This window comes from Palaemon carinicauda, chromosome 1 (assembly GCF_036898095.1).
Source record: "Palaemon carinicauda isolate YSFRI2023 chromosome 1, ASM3689809v2, whole genome shotgun sequence".
In the NCBI taxonomy this organism is placed as follows: domain Eukaryota; kingdom Metazoa; phylum Arthropoda; class Malacostraca; order Decapoda; family Palaemonidae; genus Palaemon; species Palaemon carinicauda.
This window is the reverse complement of record NC_090725.1, coordinates 157,498,295-157,523,972: the sequence shown is the minus strand read 5'-3', so window position 1 is coordinate 157,523,972 and position 25,678 is coordinate 157,498,295. Positions and strand designations below refer to the sequence as shown.

The window sequence follows — 25,678 nt, the reverse complement described above, 5'->3', positions numbered from 1 at the left end:
CCTATACATATATGTGTACACTAAATGAGTTTGTTTCTTCATTATGATCAGAGATGAACGTAAACAAAACATTGGTTGCCATTTTTTATCGTGCTTTTTAGGTGTTTAGGAAACGCATGATATAAAATCGCCTTTAATATTTGTGCCTGTTTTAGTTTAGGGTGCTGTAGTACATGCATTAAGTGTTCTGTACATTAAAGGGTGGTTTGTTAACAGTACTACGTACAAGGGAAGGTTTTAAAAGTCCGAATATACATGTTAAATAAATAGGTAAATATGATGTCACTACTTCGCGGAATTTCACCTATCGCGGCCGCGTCTGGAACCTATCTACCGCGATAAACGAGGGTTCACTGTATATTTTTATTAGGACTTTCAAGAATAGCTAATGAATATTACCAACGCAAATTCAAAGTGTCATTAAAGTAAGTACAGTTTACTTTGTATTCATGTTAAATCCTTTCCTTTACAGCTAAAACAAAAGATTGGCCACCCGTGGTCTGAGTGATCTCTGTTTGTACCGGAGAACCAGTGACAAAGGTCCGTCATCGTGAAAACGTGATCCTCAGCGGTACGATAACATTCCCCAATACTGAATGTCTGTGTTATCTCCAGTGAAGCCGGAGATTCGATGAAAAAAGGGGCCGTAATAATGAAACTGTATCACATTGTTAACTCCGGTTCTGGACGTCTGCTTGATCTCTGTTTGTACCGGAGATCCGGTAGCAAAGGCCCGTCATCGTGATATCGTGACCGTCACCGGTACGATAACATTAACCTCAATAAATGTTTGTGTTATCTCCAGCGAAGCCGGAGATTCGATGAAAAAAGGGGCTGTAAAGGTGTAATTGTGATCAAACATGACAAAGGTTCGTGTGCAAAAGGCCTCAGCCGGAGTCTGAGTGCCGGATTTCACAGTTGCACTCCAAATATCTGACTAGTTCTCACCCAATGAGTATCCATTATAGCGGAGCATAACTCAAGGCGGAGCTGAGCATAACTCAAGGCGGAGCTAAGCATAACTCAAGGCGGAGCTAAGGGTGTCGGTATAAAACGACCCCAATTAATGGCTCATACACTAACGTACCTATTAATAGTGTTAGCTATATTAACAGTAACCACATCACACAAAAATATAAGGAAATTAATAAAAATTATTGCTTTTTCCTTAGTAATTGTAATAACCAAGAACGAAGAATAACGACAACGTAACAAATAAACAAGGATATAGTCTAAATCGAGCCTTCCTGAGGCGAGTACAAACTAACAGACTAAATCGCTAAACTTTAAATCGCTATTCGCCCCATACCATTGTTGGCACTATAATATTCAATTGTTTGTATATTTGTAATTTACCTAATGTCTGTTAATGACATAAGGATAAATAACTTAAAGCAATCTGCCGACCTCCGAGGGTCGGGGAAGCAGTGACATGCCCTTAAAATAAATATAAACACCAGCCTTAGCTAAAGGCAAGGCAAATATAAGTGTTAAGTGTATGGGCGACTTCCGGTGAAGCCGGAGAGTAATGAGATGTCCTGAATAATGCCTGCCGCCTTAGCCAAAGGCAAGGCAAATAAGTGTGAAGTGTATGGGCGACCTCCGGTGAAGCCGGAGAGCAATGAGATGTCCTGAATAATGCCGCCTTAGCCAAAGGCAAGGCAAATAAGTGTGAAGTGTATGGGCGACCTCCGGTGACGCCGGAGGATAATGAGATGCCCTGAATAATTCAATTGTGGCTAATAATTCAATTGTGAAAGATATAAAAGCCAAGCCGCAGCTAAAGGCTAAGGCTTAGATCATAGCAAAGCGTAATAACGATCTCCGGTGAGGCCGGAGGGAGAAGAAAGTTCCTGAATAATTATTGTGAATAAAAACACAATTGTAATAACAATGGCTATTGTGGATATGGCCGTGGCCTGAGACCGCAGTAAGGGCCACCGGAGGGTCGTATCTAAACAATATGAAGCCCGTCCCATTCAGTAAACAATATATAAATATAACAATAGAACGAAAGTCATTGAGAATCCCTCATGCCGGAGTAGAACTCAAGGCGGAGTGGAAAACGTTCATAACTACTCCCGAGCCGTAACGGGGAGAGGACGAAACACGGACCTAAAATAACGCTAACAATTGAAAAGTAACCAAAAATAAATAACTCGTAAGTTATCATACACCCAGAGGGGGAGAGGTGAGGGAGGGAGAACCCGTTGAACGCACAAAACGGAAAACGGGAAATCCGCTCACCCACCGGAGCTAAGAAAGAAAACGAGAGAAAGGGGTAACTCGTGCCTGCGAACAGAAAACGGGGACCCCAAGCTCTCGCTCTCTTGGACACAATATCAGGACTAAAAAACACACAACACTATTATAAACGTATAAAATAAAAATGTACATCAAGATAAGACTACGAACGATGAATAGCATCTGCTAAAACTTAAAATAAATAGCACAGCCGAGTGACAAACACCCCGGAGGGGCGGGTACTAAACAATAACCAAGCTAGACCGGCTATCTCGTTCGTAGCAAAAAGTACCATGAGCATAAAAACACAAAAATAATAACGGTTCTAAAGGCATAAGGCCAGGACTTAACCAAGAACCTAAGTGACAGAGTACTAAACGGGCAGACAAAGATGAATTCCCAAACAAGTGAACAAACAATGGCCGCCATGAAGGGCCAGACGGGAATAATAAAATAAACTATACTGGATATAAAACAAAAGCCCGGTACTATAAAAAGCTGTCAAAACAAACTATGGTACAGTACTTAACATTGAAATGTGTGAAGATGGAGCTTCGGACATGACGAAATAAATCCACGAATGTTGAAAAAGTCCGAGAGCACCACAAAAAAATTCCACACTAATTAGTCCAAAAAGAAGGATGTTGTTCAGATGGCGCTCACGTCGTGGCGTGGGTGGTGTGGCGCTGGTGGTTGGCTAGGGCCTTTGTATCGGCTAATCCCTTTGACGAAGGAATTAACTAAATGGAAGACAACCTGTGAATAGTGGATTTCACGCGCCTTTGCTTTATTCACGACACCCAAAAGGTGCTCGCGCGAGGGTTGTAACCTCAGCATTCCATGCTTTTATCTTTCTCTGGTATAATTGGAAGGTTTTATCAGAAAAGGTATATAAGAAGGACTCTTTTCACCGGCCGCCACAGGTCTCTCCCCAGAAATAGATTTTTCCTTCGTCAAAATCCCTTTTTTGGGTGAGATAGCCATGTCGTCCTGATGGAAGGTTCCTATAAGTAGCTTCCAAGGGATATTTGACGACAGTAATATTCCTAGAGAATTTACCTTTAGGTCTCCAGAATTCTAACTCCTGGTGCGAATATCCTTAAAATTTCTCTTAAGGCTATCGCATAAATCAGGGGACGTATATCTTGATACGACACATAGCAATCTTCATCCCGAATAGCGTTTTCGCCTCGAGGGGGAAAGTGGCAAATTTTGAAGGGGAGCCGGTATCAAGGTTACCCTTCCCTCATTACTACTTGAGTATCAGGATTGCGCTGTTTGTTGCCGCCATGTTTTATTCCTTATAGCGTTGAACAAGGTGCTACAGATATAGTAGTTTCGGGAGGGATCCTGACAAAGGCCTTTTCTATGAAAAGGAGGGCGGGTCCATGAGGACGACATGGCTATCTCAGTTTTTTGGGCTCAGGCCATGTCGTCCTGATGGATGGTTACCAGAGCATTATCTAGAAAGTACTGTATCTGTGGATTTTCCCGAATGTGCCTTAACCTCAGGACGATTATGCCTTGGCCATCCTGACCATAGAGACATATGACGTTACCGTTATACGTCATTACTTCCAATCATAAACCATGTTAGTGCTTCCTGCCCCCAGCAGGGAAGAGTCATACTAGACTTAGGAAAGAGTCTCGAGGTTTGCATATACCATATGAACAAACAGCATCAAAAGCATGCAGGTCTCGCTGCATGCATAGCCAGGTAAAGTTTGTACTTGTACCAAAACAAATGAATTACAGTACAGGTAATTATATTTTGTTCATATCTACATATGCAGATTATTAACCCTGGATAGGTACGATGGGTCGTTTGCGACCCCGAGCGTCAAAAAAAAACAGGTTTTTCTCACGTGACTCACCCCCGTGACTGAATTTGTGGGTGATCGACCTGCAGGAGGTGTCTCCCCTACACGCTCTAGTAGTGTCCAGATGTGCATTGCTGTAGCTGTACTCCTTCCCCGATTTCTGAGACGCGTCGGGGTCGAGCGCGACCGAGTTTACCCTTCTAAGGTAGTTTGCATAATTATCAAAGTTATTACGTATTATGAAGTTGTCGTAGAATGGTGCAACTTGTATAGGTTATCAGTTGTGGAAAGTCTTGGTGGATTGTTTGGCTACCATGTGCATGATTTTTTTTTTAGTTAAAATGTCGTTCATCACCACGAGGACCATTTTACCGCGAGTGCCCCTTTTTCATTTTTTTTCATTTTTTTGCCAAGTCATTTTTCCGTAAGATATTGCCAAATAGGGTCGTAAAACTTTTGCTTGTTTAGTGTTGGAAAGTGTGTCTAGATGATCTGGCTACCCATGCATGACTTTGTTTTTGTCAGATACGACGTAGTTATTGGTATATTGGGTATTTAACTGCGGTTACCAATTTCTGTTTTTTTTCAATTTGTAAAAATTACTACGTAGTAAGGAATTGCCGTATATTATTCATTTTTTTTTCATGTTTATGTGTTAGAAAGTGTGCCTTGATGGTTGGGCTAACACGTGCATGTCTTTTTTTTTATCTGAGATGCCGTATATTAGAATGTCGGGCATTTTACCGCGAGTGTCCCTTTTTCATTTTTTTTCATTTTTTTGCCAAGTCATTTTTCCGTAAGATATTGCGAAATAGTATCGTAAAACTTTTGCTTTTTTAGTGTTGGAAAGTGTGTCTAGATGATCTGGCTACCCATGCGTGATTTTGTTTTTGTCAGATACGACGTAGTTATTGGTATATTGGGTATTTAATTGCGGTTGCCAATTTCTGTTTTTTTTTCAATATTTGTAAAAATTTACTACGTAGTAAGGAATTGCCGTATATTATTGATTTTTTTTTCATGTTTATGTGTTAGAAAGTGTGCCTTGATGGTTGGGCTAACACGTGCATGTCTTTTTTTTTATCTGAGATGCCGTATATTAGAATGTTGGGCATTTTTCCGCGAGTGCCCCTTTTTATTTGTTTTGCATTTTTTTGCTTAGTCATGTTACCGTAAGGAATTGGCAAGTAGTGTCGCAAAACTTATATTTTTATAGTGTTGGAAAGTGTTTCTAGATGATCTGGCTACCCATGCCTATCTTCTTTTTTTAGCCAGATATGGCGTATATATAGGTATGTGTTCGATTTTCCTGTGATTGCCATGTTTTCGTTTTTTCCCATTTCTTTCAAAATTACTACGTACTAAGGAACTATCACAGAGTAATTATTCATTTAGATGTTTATTTGTCGGAAAATGTGCCTTGATGGTTTGCCTAGCACGTGGCTGAATTTTTTTTTTCTGAAATGCCGTATATTAGAATGTTAGCCATTTTTCCGCGAGTGCCCCTTTTTATTTGTTTTGCATTTTTTTGCTTAGTCATGTTACCGTAAGGAATTGGCAAGTAGTGTCGCAAAACTTATATTTTTATAGTGTTGGAAAGTGTTTCTAGATGATCTGGCTACCCATGCCTATTTTTTTTTTAGCCAGATATGGCGTATATATAAGTATGTGTTCGATTTTCCTGTGATTGCCATTTTTTTGTTTTTTCCCATTTCTTTCAAAATTACTACGTACTAAGGAACTATCACAGAGTAATATTTCATTTATATGTTTATTTGTCGGAAAATGTGCCTTGATGGTTTGCCTAGCACGTGGCTGAAATTTTTTTTTTCTGAAATGCCGTATATTAGAATGGCCATTTTTCCACGAGTGCCCCTTTTTATTTGTTTTGCATTTTTTTGCTTAGTCATGTTACCGTAAGGAATTGGCAAGTAGTGTCGCAAAACTTATAATTTTATAGTGTTGGAAAGTGTTTCTAGATGATCTGGCTACCCATGCCTATCTTCTTTTTTTAGCCAGATATGGCGTATATATAGGTATGTGTTCGATTTTCCTGTGATTGCCATGTTTTCGTTTTTTCCCATTTCTTTCAAAATTACTACGTACTAAGGAACTATCACAGAGTAATTATTCATTTAGATGTTTATTTGTCGGAAAATGTGCCTTGATGGTTTGCCTAGCACGTGGCTGAATTTTTTTTTTCTGAAATGCCGTATATTAGAATGTTAGCCATTTTTCCGCGAGTGCCCCTTTTTATTTGTTTTGCATTTTTTTGCTTAGTCATGTTACCGTAAGGAATTGGCAAGTAGTGTCGCAAAACTTATATTTTTATAGTGTTGGAAAGTGTTTCTAGATGATCTGGCTACCCATGCCTATCTTTTTTTTAGCCAGATATGGCGTATATATAGGTATGTGTTCGATTTTCCGGTGATTGCCATTTTTTCGTTTTTTCCCAATTCTTTCAAAATTACTACGTACTAAGGAACTATCACAGAGTAATGATTCCTCTAGATGTTTATTTGTCGGAAAATTTTGTTTACTTTTTTTTTGATTGAATATCATCAAATTTTTTTAGCTAAAATATTATATTGTTTTACATTTTTTTTTTTTTTCGATTTTATTTCCCTTCAAAAAAATTTTTTTGGGTCAGAATTTTAATTTTATAGTCGTAAAATAATCGACAATTATCCAGCAACCCACCATACAATTTTTATGCATATCCAATAATAATTAGATTAGTAAATAACACCTTGAAATTGACATACCCTTCCTACATTTAATAGCAGATTAGGGAGTCTGAGTCAGTGTGGTTGGCGGCCATTTTGTGGACATATCCGAAGCGTAAGCTGCCCTATCTATATATATTCTTGTTCCCTATAGAATTTGTGATATTTTGGTATATTTTTACCTGCATAAATATCATATTATATATTAAATATATGTATTTTTTTACGAAATTTCTAAGTACTCAAAAAATTACCTTTAGATATGGCCCCTGATATAAATGTAATTTACAAAATAATGAAGATTTTTTTACATATTTCTATTTTAGGATAACATATGTTTATTCCCTAAAAAAATTAGCCACTTCCTATTTCATTTGGGTACCCAAAAAAATTCATGAAATTTGGACAAATTTTTTTGGCCAAAAAAAGTTACCCTTTTTTTCTCATTTCAGATCTTCACCTCCATGGGTCTGACTTCATCCAAAATACATCAAGATGTGTCCTAAACATTCAAGAATCAATTCCTAAAAGGATTTGTGTATATATGTATAAACTTTTTTTTTATGAATTTTTATGTCAGGTCTTTTTTTTTCTACTTAATTTTTTAAAATATTTATAATAAATAGTTTTTCTGCAGATGAGTAGTATTTATCTTTACAGTTGTTTTAAGCATTCATTGAAGTTTTTTTTGGCAAAAGAAAAAAGGAGGTTACTGCAAAAACTGATTTTTCAAGAATTTTTTTTGGCGTCGGGGTCGTTCGCGTCCGAGTATACCCTTAAAGGGGTGTCCGAGGAGCGTACCTATCCAGGGTTAAGGTAGAAAAGTACTCCAGCACATCTTTATTGAGATGAATTTTGGGGCGAAATAAGACGCAAAAACATATCAAGTATTTATTGGTAATAAATAACCAGCAAATCAACATACATAACATAATGTTAACATAATGTTAGTGAGTGCAATAAGAAACATACATAGCAAGCAGTGCCAGAAATGTTTATTTCACCTGAAAGGGAAAAATATTGTTAGAGCCACAATTTCGATTGTCTTTTCATACTGTGTAAGAACACACGGCACAAGTGTTATCTCTATGTTTCTTTCACCTTGAATAGCTATAACAGTCCATAGTGCCACCTTGGTGACACTTATCTTAAGGTATTGCACTGTGAGGTGTCAACACCTTCACCCGAAATTTGACAGTCCCAATCAATTCACTGTTCCTCGCAGCACTAAACGACAGGTTTTAGGACACTATCTGCCGCCACCACAAATCTTTTCAACTCTTGTACTTGCTTCGCGTAATGTTTAAAGAACACCCAGGATGACTTCCATCCAGTGTACGAGCGAAGCCGCTCAAAGTCCATGCATTGGAAGAAGTTTAATGACAAAGCAATTTATCTTGGATCATGACCTGTGGGTGTACTGTCAGGATCCGCTCTGCGAATGAAATAGGTGATCTTCGCCCTTAGTTGTATTAAGGATAGATTTGACCCCGAGGTTTCTCCTTTAAAGAGCTGTCCTCCCCTGAAGTCTGAAGTTCTACAAAGATAGATCTTTAGACACTCTACTGGACACAGTGAGAGATCTTCCTTCAGAGGGCAGATTCTCCAGGGACCCCACCGTTTGGTAGGTAGTTCGTTCTTGGCGAAAAAACGTTGGGTCAGGAAGGAGATTCAGTTCTCCCACTTCTGTGAACTGATTATGGCCCTCATCTCTGGAAAGGGCCACTATTTCACTAACTCTGGCCCCCGAGGCTAGAGCAAACAAGAATATAACTTTCTGGGTTAAGTCTTTCAGAGAGCAATCCTCATTGTTCACTGTTGAAGCAAAGTGTAGGACCTTATCCAAGGACCATGAAATGGACTTCAGAGGGGCTGAAGACTTAAACCTAGCGCAGGCCTTAGGGATCTTGTTAAAGACTTCGTTTGACAAGTCTACTTGGAAGGCGTATAGCAGAGGTCTAGTCTAGGCTGATTTACACGTCGTTATCGTGTTGGCTGCTAAACCTTGTTTATGAAGGTGAATAAAGATGGATAAACAGAAGTCTGTTGAAATTTCTTTTGGTCCTTTTGCTTTGACGAAAGCAACCCACTTCCTCCAAGATGACTCATATTGTCCTCTAGTAGACTTAGACTTATATTCTTCTAAGAAGTCTATACTGTCCCTCGAGATCCCAAACATTTTCTTTACTGCTAAGGAGAAAAAATCATGAGATGAAGGTTTTGGGTTTTCTGTGATGAAGCGAAGACAGTCAACTTCTGTACATGTTGAGTCAGTACTGGGTCTGGCAGAGGGACCAGCCTCAGCTTCAGTTCCAATACCAGAGGGAACCAATTGCTCTTCGGCCACTTGGGAGCCACTAGAGCTGCCGTTCCCTGAAAGGATCTCAGCTTGTTGAGGACCTTCATTAAGAGGTTGGTTGGAGGGAACAGGTAAATCCTGCTCCATTTGTTCCAGTAGAGGGACATGGCGTCCACCGCTTCCACTAGAGGGTCCTCGTATGGGGCCACGTAACGATGTAGTATCTTGTTGTCGCTCGTCGCGAAGAGGTCGATCTGCAGTTCTGGGACTTGACGTAAGATGAAGGAGAATGATGCTGCGTCTAGGGACCATTCTGACTCTATCTGCGTGAGCCTGGATAGAGAGTCCGCCGTCACATTGCGGCACCCTTGAAGGTGAACTGCTTATAAATGCCATCTCTTCTTTTCCGCTAAGCGAAAGATGGGCAACATCACTTCGTTGATTTGGGGTGATCTCGATCCTTGACGATTCAAACATCTCACTATCACCTCGCTGTCTAAGATCAGTCTTTATGGACTGAATGTCGAAGAGACAGTTTCATCAGCGTGAAAAAGACTGCCATGCCTTCCAAAATGTTGATGTGGAAGGTCTTGAATAGGGAAGACCAAGTCCCTTGGGCTTTCTGTTAGTGAGAGTGACCTCCCCAACCTTCCTTTGATGCGTCCGTATGGATGATGACTGAAGGTAGAGGTGGTTGCAAGGGCACAGACCTTTTCAGGTTCTTGGCCTTCGACCATGGCTTGAGAAGTGATTGTAGTCGAGTCGGTATCGGTCTTCTTAGATCTCTTCGAGCGTTTGATGCGTATCTTCTCCAGACTCCTGAAGCATCTTTCAGTTGTGCTCTTAGCACCAAGTCTGTCACTGATGCAAACTGAAGAAAACCCAGTATGCTCTCCTGTTGGCGTCTTGATATCCTGTCGGATTTCAGTAGTCTCTTGACGGATCCCGCTATTTCCCTCCTCTTCCCTGGGGGAATGGAGAGACGGTGTGACTTTAAGTTCCAATGAATTTCCAGCCATTGAAACTCCTGAGCTGGAGATGAACGATACTTCTTGACGTTGATCTTGAATCCAAGATGTTCCAGAAATTGGATCACTTTCTTGGATACTTGCATGCACTCCGTCTCGGATGCTACCCACACCTGCCAGTTGTCCAGGTAGGATACCACCTGGACACCTTCTAGGCATAGTTGTTGAACGACTGCATCTGCAAGCTTTGTAAAAATCCTTGGAGCTATGTTTAGTCCAAAGGGCATGGCTCTAAAGTCATATTTCTTCTTCTGTAGCCTGAATCCTAGGTAGGAGGAGAGTGGGCGATTGATTGGAATATGCCAATAGGCATCTGCCATGTCTATCGAGACTGTGTACGCCCTTTTTGGCAGCAGGGTCCTTATGTGTTGAAGGGTTAACATCCTGAACTTATTGTTTTCTATGAACTTATTGAGTGGCGACAAGTGCAGAATGACTCTGAGTTTGTCGGAGTCCTTCTTGGGAACACAAAACAGCCTTCATTGGAACTCGATGGACTGCCCTCCTTATTACCCTTTTGCTCAAAAGTTCTCGGGTGTATTCTCCCTGGACGGGGGTGGAATGTTGGAAGAATTGAGGAAATGATGGTGGAGCTGTCCTCCACCTCCATCCTAGTCCATTCTTGATTGGGCTGTGAGCCGAAGGATCGAAGGTCCAGCAATCCTGAAATTGTTGGAGTCTTCCTCCTACCGGAAGCATCTCATTGCTTCGACTGACCGGAGAACTTGTCTTCATGACCGCGTTCTCCCTTTCCCCCTCTTCCTCTTGGAGGGTATCTACAGGAGTCCCTTTTCGATCCTCTACCTTTAGGACGAAAGGTAGTGGCCTGCCTCTCATACGCAGGTTGAAATGCTGGTGACTGGGCAACCAGCTGCTGAGGCACCAGCTGATGAGTTGGCTGGGGTTGTGCCACCATCTGGGGCTCTGTGGTCATGGGGACCGCGGGAAGTTGTTGCTGCTGCTATTGTCTGACAGGGCGAGAGGGCCACCTAGGTCTCTTCGTCTTCTTTGGTTGGGCACCCTCATTCGGGGAAGACTTCCTCTTCGCAGACATGCCCCACTTCTAGAGAAGATTCCTATTCTCTGTGGTGGCCTTATCGACTACTTCCTTGATCACTTCGCTCGGGAAGAGGTCTTTTCCCCAGATATTAGAGGTTATAAACTTCCTGGGTTCGTGCTTCACCGCAGCCAAGCGAACACGAATTCCCTAGATGCCCGTCTGACTTTCACAAAGCCATATAGGTCCTTGACCAGTGTAGCCAAATGTGATTTGGCAATGACCATGTACATATCTGGGGTTCTCTTGTCATTTGCCATTGCCTCCAAGGTAATCTGGAGGGACAGAGATGTGACAAGTCTCTCCTTTGTCTCTTGCTCCCTTCGCAAGAGAAACTCAAGACAACTTAGGGAGGTTTTCACTGAACTGATGTCCAGCAATATCCGCCTTCAGCTTCCCGACTGAGAAGGTAAAGTGGATTTCCTTCCAGTCCTTCCCGTCCATAGGGCAAGGCTTGCCTGCGTCCACTGCCTTCATAACTGCCTTAAACCCTTTTTTCCGTAAAGGGAAAGGCAAGTTTAGCAGGTGGAAGAAAAGAATGATGTGTCTTGCTAAGGGCTGGCACTTTCGAATTAGTGAAGCCCCTTTCTTTCAGGCTACTTGCCACCAGAGCCTGAGCTTTTTCATAGTCAAACACTATGACCTCTTTTGGTTCTGTCTCCTCCTTGGAAACAGGTTCCACCTTCAGGCGGACGAAGCAGTCTGGGTAAGACTTAAAGCTGGGCCAAAAGTCAACATCCTCTATGAGAACAGCCCCCAGCTTTTCTGAAATGAAGATCTTCCCATTAGTAAATGGCATGTACTCTGCATGCTTCCAAGGGTTCACCTCGGAGAAAGAAGGAAGATTTTTGACGTTGAGTCTCCTCTGAGACCCACGGGACGTTGTGAGATGGTCCATCCTTCTCCTCAATTCAGCGTCCCTTTCTTCGTTCTGCTTACGAGGACTTTCCATCATAGTCATGAGACTAGCAAAAGATTTTCCCATGTCATCCGATGGAGGAGCAGAGGACGTAAAGGGTACAGGTTCTGGGGCCGGAACAGACGAAACGGACTCCAATTCGACGTCGTCCTCTTCAGTCTCGGGAGCCAGGGTAGACTCTTCTAGACCTCCCACTAGAAGGTCTTTTTCGGTGTCCTCGGACACCTCCGACATCCTCTCGTCTGGGTGGATGTCCTTCATCGCGTCGGAGACATCCGTATCTACGGATATCTGGACGCAAGGGATCTCAGGATGAGGCTGAGGTATAACAGCGTCCACAGACGCCATAGGGAATAGACAGGCACGCATCCGTTCATTCGGAAGGTAAGGCCCCGGGGCATTCTTCTGAAAGCCATGAACCCATCTACGCAGCTTACTCCGTGCTGCGTCCCTTGACTCCGCTGTCTTGGGGTCATCAAAAGCCTCAGTAACCAAGGCCTTGCATACATTGCAGTCCCGGGGTCCCAGTACTTAAGAGATCCCTTGGAGATGAAGCAAAGAGAGTGCACTCTGCAGTCTACATGGCCACAGAAGTCCTTGCTTCTTGCAAAAGACTCTCTGGCACTTGGGATGGTCCTCCTGTAAAGAGAGAAAAACTAAATGAGTATGCGGTAGTTCATCTCACCTGATAAACTATATAAATATTATTATCAATATTTCTGCATATTTATTGCATATAGCTTAGGATAGAAAAGCTAGAAAAGAATTAGGAAAGACACATACTTGTGTTTCTCGTCCAGCCAATTGCTGCGACCTCCCCCAAAATTAAAACCTAGAGTTTTCCTATTCAGGAAACCCAATGGAAAAAATTCTAACCTGTAAGGATAGACAAGTGTAACTTAACACTGGTTTTCCCAAAGGTTTTAATAATGAGGGTAAATAGTAACTGATCATCTGTCAGTATGTGGAAAGAAATCTTTTGGTTTCCATATATAATTGGTCTCAACTATAGACTGTGCATGGATACACAGGGGTATGTTGGAAAATAACTACTGTATAATATATACTATAGTTTTCTGTCTGCAGTATGGTCTATACTGCAAATATACTGCCTACTGTATAAGCATATACTGTAGTTAGGCTAGCACCTGGTAGCACAGTCCAACCGGGGCCTTAACGACTGGGGTAATGTCGGCGCACCAGTCCCTCCAGCGTCTTGCCGGCTGGGGTAGTGGCCGGCAGCGTCAACCTGGCCGGCGTCTGCCGGCAAGGTTAGTCCCGCCGGCTAGTGTTGGCGCAACGGTCCAGCCGGCTAGTGTCGGCGCACCGGTCCAGTCGGCATCTTGCCGGCTGGGGTAGTGGCTGGCACCTGCCGGCTAGGTTAGTACCAGACGGCACTAGCCGATAGAGAGAGAGAAAGCAATGAGTGAAGGGTACCATATTAAATGTATATTAACAGTAATAAGGGTGTAAGTACTCAGTCTTACTGCCTTCCTCCTGAATGAGGGTTCAAATGGAAGGGGAGAATGTATCATTCAGGCTTCCACCCAAACACAAACCATTGCCTGTCTCTGCCGGCTACTGGTAAAAGGATGGCAGTCAAAGAGAGGACTAAAGAACAATCTACAGTATAGGGGTCTCCCACTGGCACAGCTTTCCCGGAGCCTTGCGTCCATAAGGGAATGCTGAGCGACTAAGCCAGTGCATCTAGGAGCCCCGACCGGCCCCACAACCTGCCGGCAAGCGGAGAGATTGTAGGATGACGGCCAAAGGATTGCGATGGCTAGGCCATCACTAAAGGACAGAGGGGGGAGGGAAAAAGGTCCTATATGAGGTGTGGAAGGGGCCGGCAGGGTTGCCGGTCCTACCACACCCCTCAGAAACTCTGTTTCAGTATCGGTGCCATCCTAGGCAGCAGGAGGATATCTATTCTCCAGCCTAGGGTCTGCCAATACAGTTAAGGGGGCGACGGCAAACTTGCCGCCTCCTCTCAACAAGGGGGAATCAGAGTCCCAGTGCCGGCGCCATCCTAGGCAGCAGATGAATGTCTATTCTTGAGCCTAGGGTCTGTGAGCACAGGACTAGTCTACTAGACTGCAGGGAGAAGGTGGCGGCATCATACAACCACTTCAAGTGCGGCCTCGGGAGGTCTAGCCTCCTATACCGGCAGCCTAGTCCGGCAGGGGAATGATTATTCATCCTGCCTGCCGGCCACCGGCACAAGACCGTATACGCTGAGTTTCTGACCGAAACCCAAAGCCTGGCATCTGCCGGCCAAGAGAAAAGACAGAACACCCTAGCCTAGTCATGTCTGAGGATGTACTCAAGACAAGACCGAATAGGGTTGTAGCCTAGGCTACGCTCAGAGGGAAGGAGGGATTACCCTTAAATCTCCATAGGAGACGAGTATCGGTTTATGTAATAATTCTAGGAGATATCTATCTCCGCCTGAATTGATAAAACGACACACGAGGGTAACCGGGGAACATGTATGAAAGTATACTAAAGCCACTAGGCTAGTAACCTAGCGGCGTGTGAGAATCGACTACCCTAATCGCCGAAACTCTCTCGTATACGATCTCAGAAGAGGAATATATATATATGCAATCAATGTATCTTACACGTATAAATTGCCCAAATAGCTTCATTTAATTGTTATTACACTAGGAAAGTCTATTATATCATGCATGAAAGTAAACTGAAACGCATAGGCTAGGAAGCTTAGTGCAAGCAAGGTTCGGTTACCTAAATCGCGGAAACTATAAAAAATACAATCAGCATAATATAATTAATTCCTAGCAATGAAGACTGAATAGCTCCAAGATATTCATGCTATTAAAACCAGGAAAGTCGTTCAGGCTAACTAAATAACTCGTGCGTAATGAACGACAGCATCCATGACGTCTCCGGTTAGGGCAAAGCTATTTTACTAAAATTAGCCTAATTTCACTGTGAGGCAAGAGCTAAAATTTATACAATGTAAAGATCGAATATTCAACTTTCCAGAGGCAGAAGAGGCTGGAGATTGCATGATAAATCCGAAAAGTAGAGCGTACACGAAAGAGACACAGGGAAAATCACCGAGCTGTAGCGCTACACTTATAGGAATAAAACATGGTGGCAACGTAAAGCACCATCTGAATACTCAAGTAGTAAAGGGGGAAGGGTAACCTTGATACCGGCTCCCCTTCAAAATTTTGCCACTTTCCTCCTCAAAGCAAAAACGCTATTCGGGGTGAAGATGGCTAAGAGTCGTATCAAGATATACGTCCCCTGATTTATGCAATATCCTTAAGAGAAATTTTAAGGATATTCGCGTCAGGAGTTAGAATTCTGGAGACCGAAAGATAAATTCTCTGGGAATGTCACTGTATTCAAATATACCCAAGGAGGCTACATATAGGAACCTTCCATCAGGACGACATGGGCTGAGCCCAAAAAACTCATGCGTAATGAACGATAGCGCCCATGGCGCCTCCGGTAACAGGCCTAGCTCCTAACACAATAAATTACTCTAATTTCCCTGTGGAATAGGAGCTAAAAACTATACATTGTAAAGAATCAATACTCAACTTTCCAGAGGCGAAAGAGGCTGGAGATTGCATAATAATCCTCACAAAATCAATCAAAAAGGTTATATCAACAGGGAACACCATCGTGCGAATTCGCTACAAAAATAGGAATAAGCGCCATCTTGGATACAGCGCCATCTAGATACTCAATAGTAGTATGGGAGGAATGGTAACCTTGATAACGGCTCCCCTTCTAATTTGCCACTCTTTCCCCTCGAGGGGAAAACGCTATTCGGGGTGAAGATTGCTATGTGTCGTATCAAGATATACGTCCCCTGATTTATGCGATATCCTTAAGAGAATTTTAAGGATACTCGCGCCAGGAGTTAGAATTCTGGAGACCTAAAGGTAAATTCTCTGGGAATATCACTGTAGTTTATATATCCCTTGGAAGCTACTTATAGGAACCTTCCATCAGGACGACATGGCTTGAGCCCGAAAATACGTGTTGTAGTTGTCAATTAGTGAATCTGAAACAAACTCCTCTAAAATTTGTTGAATCAGTTTTGATGCCAACTGTATATCTGAGCCTAAATTTAGTCCATGATTTATATATAAGTTACATAAATTTTGACTGATATATGTACTAAGATTTTTCCAGCATTTAGCCTTTTGCTATACTCAAGTTAGGCTTTGGTATGTTAAATTAGAATGTGATTTTATGTATCACACTGGCTAGGTAAAATTATATGTTTAGTTCCAAAACCTAACAATATAACAGCGGAACCTATTGATCAGAATAATGATAGTATTTCAATTATGTATGAAATTTCTATAGAATTTACAAAACTGGCAAAAAACATATTAGCTCATGAAAATTTGCCAAAAAACAAAAACAAATTACAAACTGCATAAAATAGGAAGCACTAGGGCAAGTCATTTTCTAAGCCATTGAAACCATCTAATGCCCTAAGTAAAAACTTCTTGTGTTATCTGAAAAACAATCATCCACAACTTGGAAAAACAACGGCATTTTCATAATCTAAGTGGGTAATGCAGAGGCTAAAGCAGCATCAGTAATAAGATAATCTCCAACATTGCTATTACTATTGCCTACTGTTTTTCCTCACAGAGTCAATTAGATCACTAGTTATAATCACTCTTATTCACTTCTATTCTAATTTTCTTCTCGTCCAAGTTTTAATCTATTCCCTTTTTCCATGATTCCTGGAAATTCATTCATCTCCCTACAACTAACTGACTGCATTTCCTTGCTTCTCATTCTACCTCCAAACCACATCAATCATTAAGGTCTACAGTCTGTTTGCAACATCAGGAAACCCAATTCCTAGCCTCCTCCTCAGTTTTAATATGAACGTACCAATCAATTATGGAGTCATACCTCTTGAAAATCTCTATTTTCTTTGGACTGTGTTTATGAATTTGAGGTACTATATATGACCTGGCAATGGGGCCTGGGAGGTCATTCAGTGCATAAAGAAAAGTTAATTGGCTTCAGAGTAAGATAAGAAGATAGTTAGTGGGAACAAAGATATGGTAGAAGGCTAAAAAATGAGTGCATCTAGGAGCCGAGAGAAAACTGCAAAGACCCTTAAATAATGTCTAAAAAGCATGGCTTATAGTGCACTGATGACACAACTTCCTTACAGGTCTGTCATCTTTGAAGGCCTACAGTCTCATCTATACAGAGAATTACATGAATAATTACAGGACTACTGTAATAAATGCACCAGACTTGTTCCTTCACATTCAACTCCATTCTGGAAACTGCTTTATAACACAGATAAATACTAAGGTTACATAAATAATCAGCATGTGAATAGTTAAAGGTTAGACTTGTCAAAAATACAGTGCCCTTAACCACAAATCAGCTCTGTTAAGGTAATAGGTTTGTGATAGGTAAAAAAAGATCTACATATTCCTATTTTCAAGAATGACCTACCTTCACTGAGGTGTATGTCGTGCGGAGCTTCAAGTTGTCAGTGGCGATGCAAAGGATGCCCGGATGAGCAAAGGAGACAGAGTATTCAGTGTGGTTGCTGAACACAATGTGCTCTTGAAAACAGTATCTCGAGTCTGGGAGAGAAGAACAATAATAATAAAGACAAAATAAATTACAATAATAACTATTCTAGTTACCATCACAAGAGATATGAAATATCTTAAATACTGTACAATGCAATTTGCTAAAGGGAAACTTGGTAATAGTTACAAATCCTAGAAGTATTAACTATAGTCTGGGGTGAGAGATCTAATTACCAGTGGAGATTTGACATAACCATTTTAGCCCTCGCAAACATATATGAGACTTATATACATGCGTAATCCTTAGACTAAAAAACGGATTTTGAGTGAATCGATAGTCGGTTACCCACCCGTCATCACAGTCTTCCTCTGATTCGACGTCTATGCATCCGAATCCCCCTCATCAGGTGGTCTACCTCACTGATTCCCCAGGTACACAGCCCAACCCCGTTTGGATGTCCTCGCCTGCATACAGCCCTAGCTCCGAACCCTCAGGCTCCTTTCGTGGGACACCAGAGAGGAAGCTACAGGAGTAGAAGACAGTTCCGCCATTGAGGCGGACCTAGGAAAAAGGGGGCTCCGGGAAGGAAAGGACCTAGATTCACTCCCTCACAACGAGGTGGTCCCGGTAGGGGGGAGACTTTACCACTTTCGAGACCATTGGACCTTCGGTCCGTGGGCTCATAGCATAATCTCTAAAGGTTTGAGGTGGAAATGGCCACAAGGTCCTCCTCCTCCACCAGTGACCTTCTCCCAGAAATCCACTCCCATCCTGAAAGAGTACACCACAGAGTTACTCAAGAAGAAAGCAATCAAACGGGATCGATCACTGAAGTTCCAAGGCCGCCTGTTCACAATTCCGAAGAAAGGCTTGTCGGCATTGAGAGTGGACCTGGACTTGTCAAGCTAAACTCTTACATTCTCTGCGACAAGTTCCGGATGTTGACTATCTCTCAGGTACGGACCTTACTTCCCCGTGGGGCCGTCACCACCTCTGTCGATCTTACCGACGACTATTACCTTGTGCCTATAGCTCGAAACTTCTCTTCTTATCTGGGTTTCCGCCTAGGCAGGAAAGCCTTTACGTTCAAGACATGCCCTTCGGCCTCAACATTGATCCCAGGATATTCACGAAACTGGGAGAGACAGTGTTAGAACGACTCAGGAACCAAGAGATACAGATGATCATTGCTTATCTGGATGGTTGGCTCATTTGGGCCCGGTCGGCCATAGAAGGCAACAGAGCTACGAAGGAAGTACTTCGATTTCTCGACAACCTGTGATTTCGGGTCAATCTCCAAAAGTCTCGCCTGCAACCATCAGGCCACTTAGAATGATTAGACATTCAGTGGGACCTTTCGAAGCACACGTTGTCTCTCCCTTCCAAAAAGGTAAGAGAAATAGTTTCCAAGATCAAGAATTTTCTCAAACACAAACAGGTGTCCAGAAGAGCCTTAGAAAGTATCCTCGGCCTTCTCCAATTCACTTCAGTAACAGATCTCCTATTAAAAGCCAAACTCAAAGACTTCAATCGAGTTTGGAGAAAAAGAGCTACAGTACCTTTAAGAGACAAGGTCTCGAAGATCCCCTCTGTCTTGAAAATGAGACTACGCCCATGGTCCGAACCGAAGAACCTCTCCAAATCGGTTCCTCTACAATTCCCACCTCCACAAGTGACATTCCATACAGCCGCGTCTCTAAGTGGATGGGGGGATTACTCCGAACATCAGATGTTTCAGGGCTCTTGGTCACCCGCCATGAAACAGTCCCATATCAATGTTCTCGAAGCCATGGCAGTGTTCTTGTCCCTGAAGAGAGACTCTCCTCCGAGGTCGACCCACATCAGAGTAGTGTCAGACAGCACAGACGTAGTACACTGCGTCAACAGGGAAGGATCCAAGTCACCCAACCTGAATCAGATCCTGGTCACTATCTTCGCCTGGGCAACAGAAAAGAACTGGTTCCTGTCAGCAACTCACCTAGCGGGAGTCCAGAATGTGAGAGCGGACTCACTATCCAGGACGAAACCACTGGAGTCAGAATGGTCTCTAGACATAATTTCATTCCGGTGGATACTCAGGCTGGTTCCGGGCCTCCAGGTAGATCTATTCGCAACTCAGATGAATCACAAACTTCCTTGTTATGTGACCCCAACCCTGGACCCTCAGCCTTATGCCATGGACACATTACCCCGGGATTGGAACCCTTAGAAGAAGATTTACCTTTTTCCCGCAGTGAATCTTCTAATGAAACTTTTACACAAACTACGCTCCTTCCGGGGGGCAGTGGCTTTAGTACCACCTCACTGGCCAAGAACAGTTGGTTTCCTCTCCTCCTCGAGTTGAAACTCCGTCCCATCCGGATCCCGTTCCTCAAACTGACCCAAGTAATCCAAACTCACTGTGTCAGATTACTCAAGGATAGCCAAAACTCTAACTTTGTGGACTACAGGAAGTTTGCAGCTCGTAGAGACGCGAACATTGAACCGGAAAACGGTCTCTTCATCGAATCGAACAAAAGGGACTCGACAATTCGCCAATATGATTCGGCCGTTAACAACTAGCAGATTCCCTAAGAGTTCAGACCATACTCGTATGTCCCCGAATTTAGCCATCTCTTTCTTGAGGTTCCTATTTGACAAAGGCCTAACAGTTAGCACTTTAACCACCATCAAGTCAGCTTTGAAGAAGATCTTCCTTGTTGGGTTCAACATTAACCTAGCTGATTCCTATTTCTCATCAATTCCAAAAACATGTGCTAGGCTTCGACCTTCGGTTCGGCCACAAAAGGACTCTTGGTCTCTGAACGGTGTCCTCAAACTTGCGATGGACACGGACAATGAATCCTGCTCTTATATCACTCTTCTTAGGAAGACTTTATTTCTAACAGCTTTGGCCTCAGGTGATGGAACATCAGAACTAGCAGCTCTCTCACGAAACCCGGAAAACATAGATTTCCTCCCTTCAGCCGAAGTACTCCTTTCTCCAGACAAAGCTTTCCTAGCTAAAAAATGAGGATCCGCAAAATAGGTGCTCCCCTCGGAAGATTATTCTTCTTCCCCAGGATCTTTTCTCTGTGTACAGTCACTACTCTCAAGGCCTTTTTAGCTAGAACTGCCACCCGCTCATCTGGCCCCTTGGTTATCAGGGAACAAGGAGGTACTATTTCCATTCACGGTATCAGGCAACAAATCCTCTACTTCATTAAACATACTAATCCGGAATCATTTCCCCAGGCTCATGATATACGGACAGTAGATACCTCCAACAATTACTTCCAGAACAGGGACTTTGATGATTTTAAAAAATATATGGGTTGGAAATCCCCTATGGTTGTCAAACGCCACTATCTAAAGATCTTACAGGCCCTTAAATACCCGACGATGGCAGCGGGGAGCCTTATCCCTCCCCATTAATCTCTTCTTCTTCCTTTCTTCCATCTCTTCTCTTCTCCCTCCTACCCGCCACTCACACCACGTCGCCACTCTCCTGGGTAGTTCGTTAGCCTATGGTATTTGCCATGTTTAATTCCTATGGTTTAACTGTTATTGTAATTACCATTCCTTTAATGTTTAGATATGCTTAGACATGTAAGGTTTGATGCCTTTTGCGATTCGACACTCAGTTGATTCCTTGTCGTCATAATTATTTAGCCTTACGTTCCCTATGTCATTGGCTAGTTGGTAATTGGTCGTTTACTTACATTATTATATTATTGTCGTACATGGTGATTGTATTCCCCTCATTATGTTATTACTTTATTGGGCTTGGAAGGCATTCTCTGGTACATTTTCACCGGCCGTCACAGGTCGACCCAGAAAAGGGATTTTGACCAAGGAAAAATCTATTTCTGGGATTTCTGGGAAGAGACCTATGACGCCCGGTGAAACCCTTCCCGGTTATTTTTGTACGGACCCACTCTTTCCTTGCCAAGCCATATGTTCTTGCAGAAGGATGACCTAGAAGGCATTCGTGTGGGTGACGTGGCGTGGTCCAACTGTGGTTTCTGGGGTCTTTGTTACGGCCCTTCCCTTTGATGGAGGAGTTATCTAAATGGAAGACAGCCTGTGAATAGTGGTTTTCACACGCCCCTGATGTATACACGACACTCACGAAGTGCTCGCGCGAGGGTAGTAACCTCTGCATTCCATGCTTTTAATTTTCTCTGGTATATTTGGAAGATTTATATCAGAAAAAGTAGAAAGAAGGACTTTTTCACCGGGCGTCACAGGTCTCTCCCCAGAAATAGATTTTTCCTTCGTCAAAATCCCTTTTTTCACTTTAATCAAAATCCATTTTATTTACATTTTCTTTAGAACTGTAAGATAAATCATATGAATGCAATTTCATATACTGTAATGTTTTCCTAAACACTCCACATAAAACAGAAACCTTTCATTTGTTCACATTTCATTGCCAACCATAACAAACATACACATTGAACTGATAACAATATTACTAAGAGTTTTTAGTAAATATGATGTTTCACATATTCCACTTACCGTATCCATAAAAAATTTCTCCACAAGTTGCAAAACAGGAAAACCATTTTGTTTGCATTTATTCAACAATAACAGTACCACTAATGACAGTATGATAATTTACAATAATTCTAAACTGTTACTAAGAATAATTGTACATTCCATTTCCAAAATATTTTTCCTAACTTCTGTTTTAAGTTAGTTTAATTCTGTATCAACTTGTACCCAAATCCTTTATGGAACCACCAGCAAAAAAAAGGAGACAGTACTAGATTAGTTTTAAACTGAAAGTTATACAACCAGCCAAGGAATCGAACGTTTGTGTTACTGATATAATGTTCGATGTGACAGAGAAGATGGTGCGAGATTTGAAAAATTAGGATAATCTGAATCATGATAGATTTTTAATGAAAAATTAGTATGCTAATCTAAATGTGATTGCTACTATCATTAACACTACTATTAAAATTATTGAAAGGTTAGAGAAAGAAAAAGATAAAGGTTGCTGAGAATGTTTACATTTTTGCGGCTGGACTCGCATAGATAAAAGTTGTTTTCATTGTTGATATTAAATTTTTCCCAAAATAGGCTATATATTATGAAATTATGCAAATAAAATTTAAGGTAAATATGGTTTGGTTACATTTATCATCACTTACTTAAAAACCTTTAATGGCTTTGCAGATACAAAAAACTTATTTTTGAGAACTAGTGACTACAGTACATAAAATGGGAATCATACAATCCGAACTCGCATATTTCAGGACCCTACCGTACTATAGGCCTAATTGCTAATAAGAACCGTGAGATATACTCCTCGCAAAGGATATCTAACCTCAGTGCTTTCCCACTGTAAAAGATGAGCAAACGAGTAGTTATTGAGTTAAAATGCCATAAAAACATACAATTGTACTTGAAATGTCATTAACCCCCTAAGAGTTTTAAAGGAATCATACGCTAATGAGAAGCACTCATTTTTGCAACCAGAAGGATATTAGGATCAGAAAAAGCTGCTCCGTCTTCTGCTTCACAATCTAGTTGTGCTATAGAGCAAGTAGAATTGTAGACTGTAAGGGTTTAGCAGCAGAAGGAACTGGAGTATGTAGAGATTTTGAGGCTCTGGGTGAGGCTTTCAAATCTGTAGAGCGCAGTATACTTTTAGAACCCTTAATGAATAAAAGGCCATTGAAATTATCAAATTACATTGACCTTGGGGGGTTAGGTTAAGTTTGTTAACATGGAGTAACCGGCCAGAGTTACCATTATTATGGGGGGATTCATTGGACTCCTGAAACTTAAAGAAGGAATCAAGTGGTGCTGAGAGCTTGTAAAGCTCAGCACTGTGTGTTGTCCGACGGTGGAGGCGTGTCATTATTGTTATCATCCCCGCTTTTATACAAATCTATAAATAAGTAAAAATAATACCAAAAATCTGAAACTGCAATAAACCTTGTATCACTAACATTACAATCTCAAAATAACAAAAAGCAAACTATTTATCCTGTAGCAAAGAGTAAGTTTGGATAGGTAGTATAAATGTTACTTCGTATCTAGTTGATAATTGTGATTGATTTCAAAATGAATATTAAATACAGTACAACCCCATCTCTGTAGATAAGGGAGAAATAAACTAACTGTCATTTTTTCCTATATAAACAATGAGCATAGCCTTCTCTGCAAAAGATATATCTGAAGCACTAGAATTAACTGCTTAGTAAATCCTTCGAATAATATTTTACATACTTTTATCCACAAACAGTCACGAGTCGATTATCTGACAGATGATGTATTAGTAATTTTCTTTTATTAGTGTACAAAATACACTTCAAATACGACATTACTACAAAGTTAGTTAACATATTAAGTTTATACATGCAAATAATTGAATTTAGTTAAAACTGATTGAACCATATGAAAAAACTTTAAACCACATAGTAATTTTAATTTAGTGATAACAATTTAATGAATAACGTAAATTTAGAGATTTTATTTTATGAGACATAATGATTGGGTCAAGATAGTTTACTAAATCACTCTCCAACTAGAGGTCAGGTAAATGATTATCCTTATATCAATTGACACGACTGTTTTAAAGAGGGTCCAATTCATATAGAAGATGGAGAATAGAGGTGGGCAAACTGCCTTCGAAGTACAGTAGGGTCCCGAATTATGCGTGTTCGAATTATGCGATTCCCCATTTATACGGTCGGTAGTTTAAAAAAAAAAAATTGTTTCTGCAAAGCTGTTCAGTCTGCGAGTCAAGCACTACAAAATATATCAAATCTATTGTCTTTTTGGATATATTGGTAGCCCTAAATACAGTGCTTGATAATAAATGTTATCTTACATTTATTAACATAATTTCATAATAAATAGCCTATTTAAGGAAAAAACTCCATATCAACAATGAAATCAACTTTTAACTATGCGAACCCAGCTGACAAAATGTAAACAGAATTGTGGTTACATTCTCGGCAATCTTTATCTTTCTATAACCTTTCGATAATTTTAATGGTATTGTTAATGAAGGTATATGCAAGGATTATTTTTATTTAGTATAGCATATATAAAAGCTTTAGTTTTCCCTGTGGGTATTCAAGGTTTTCACACGTAGGCTGGGTTCGTTTATCGGCAGTGAATAGCGTAAATTTCGGTAACAAGTCGGCAATATTTTGTTATCTTCTAAACGGTATAGATTTGCTTTACAATGATTTGTTTTGTATAGTACAAGGTGTAATTATAAAATCCTCTCTCCGAGAGAGAGAGAGAGAGAGAGAGAGAGAGAGAGAGAGAGAGAGAGAGAGAGAGTGAGTGTGTGTGTCAAATCTCTCTCTCTCTCTCTCTCTCTCTCTCTGTATGTGTGTAAGAAATAAAATCTTAGCTCACATATTACAACCGAGTTTAAGAATTTAATTAACATGACTATTATTAGTTGCGTAAGTATACTGTGGATGAAGAACCCAAAATAGATTTTATTAAAAAGTGTCAATTAAATATAAAAAAAAAATTATACCGTGTAAATCCATTTCAATCTTAGCTTAAAATATGACATCCGATTTCATCAGCAAACCACTATTTTTAGGAAACTTCACTTTATTCTAGAAAATTGCTACTATTTAAATAGTTAATTGTGCTTTAAGAAAACCCTGTACTTTTGTTTTAAATTTCGGAAATGTTTTATAAATCGAGTATTGCTGACTTATTTTTGTTTAACTTTTGGCTGTGATCAGATCAGCTGATGTCTAGCTCTCGCTCTCAAGAATATGAGCGTACGAATACAATAACAAAGCATTGTTTATACCATTTTTTAACTTATTCAAACCATCTATACAGTTAATATTACATAAGCACCAATGTCTTATAACTTATCATATTTATTGTTTAGTACATTTAAAACCATCATCTCTCTCTCTCTCTCTCTCTCTCTCTCTCTCTCTCTCTCTCTCTCTCTCTCTCTCTCTCTCTCTCTCTCTCTCTCTCTCTCTCTAGGATACCTTTCGCTACCCCCTCATTTCTTACCTCTCTCTATCTCTCTAACAAATGAAAT

General features: G+C 41.1%; 1 protein-coding gene across 4 annotated transcripts in view; it reads right to left on the bottom strand.

The window, feature by feature from the left end:
- LOC137652585 (tectonic-1-like) overlaps window positions 1-25,678 on the bottom strand; it is a 383,029-nt gene that overhangs the window by 246,780 nt on the left and 110,571 nt on the right. For all 4 annotated transcript variants that reach the window (XM_068386069.1, XM_068386072.1, XM_068386073.1 and 1 more), the window contains one exon: window positions 17,569-17,702. In XM_068386069.1, the coding sequence (XP_068242170.1) occupies window positions 17,569-17,702 (134 nt within the window). The remainder of the gene's footprint in view (window positions 1-17,568; window positions 17,703-25,678) is intronic.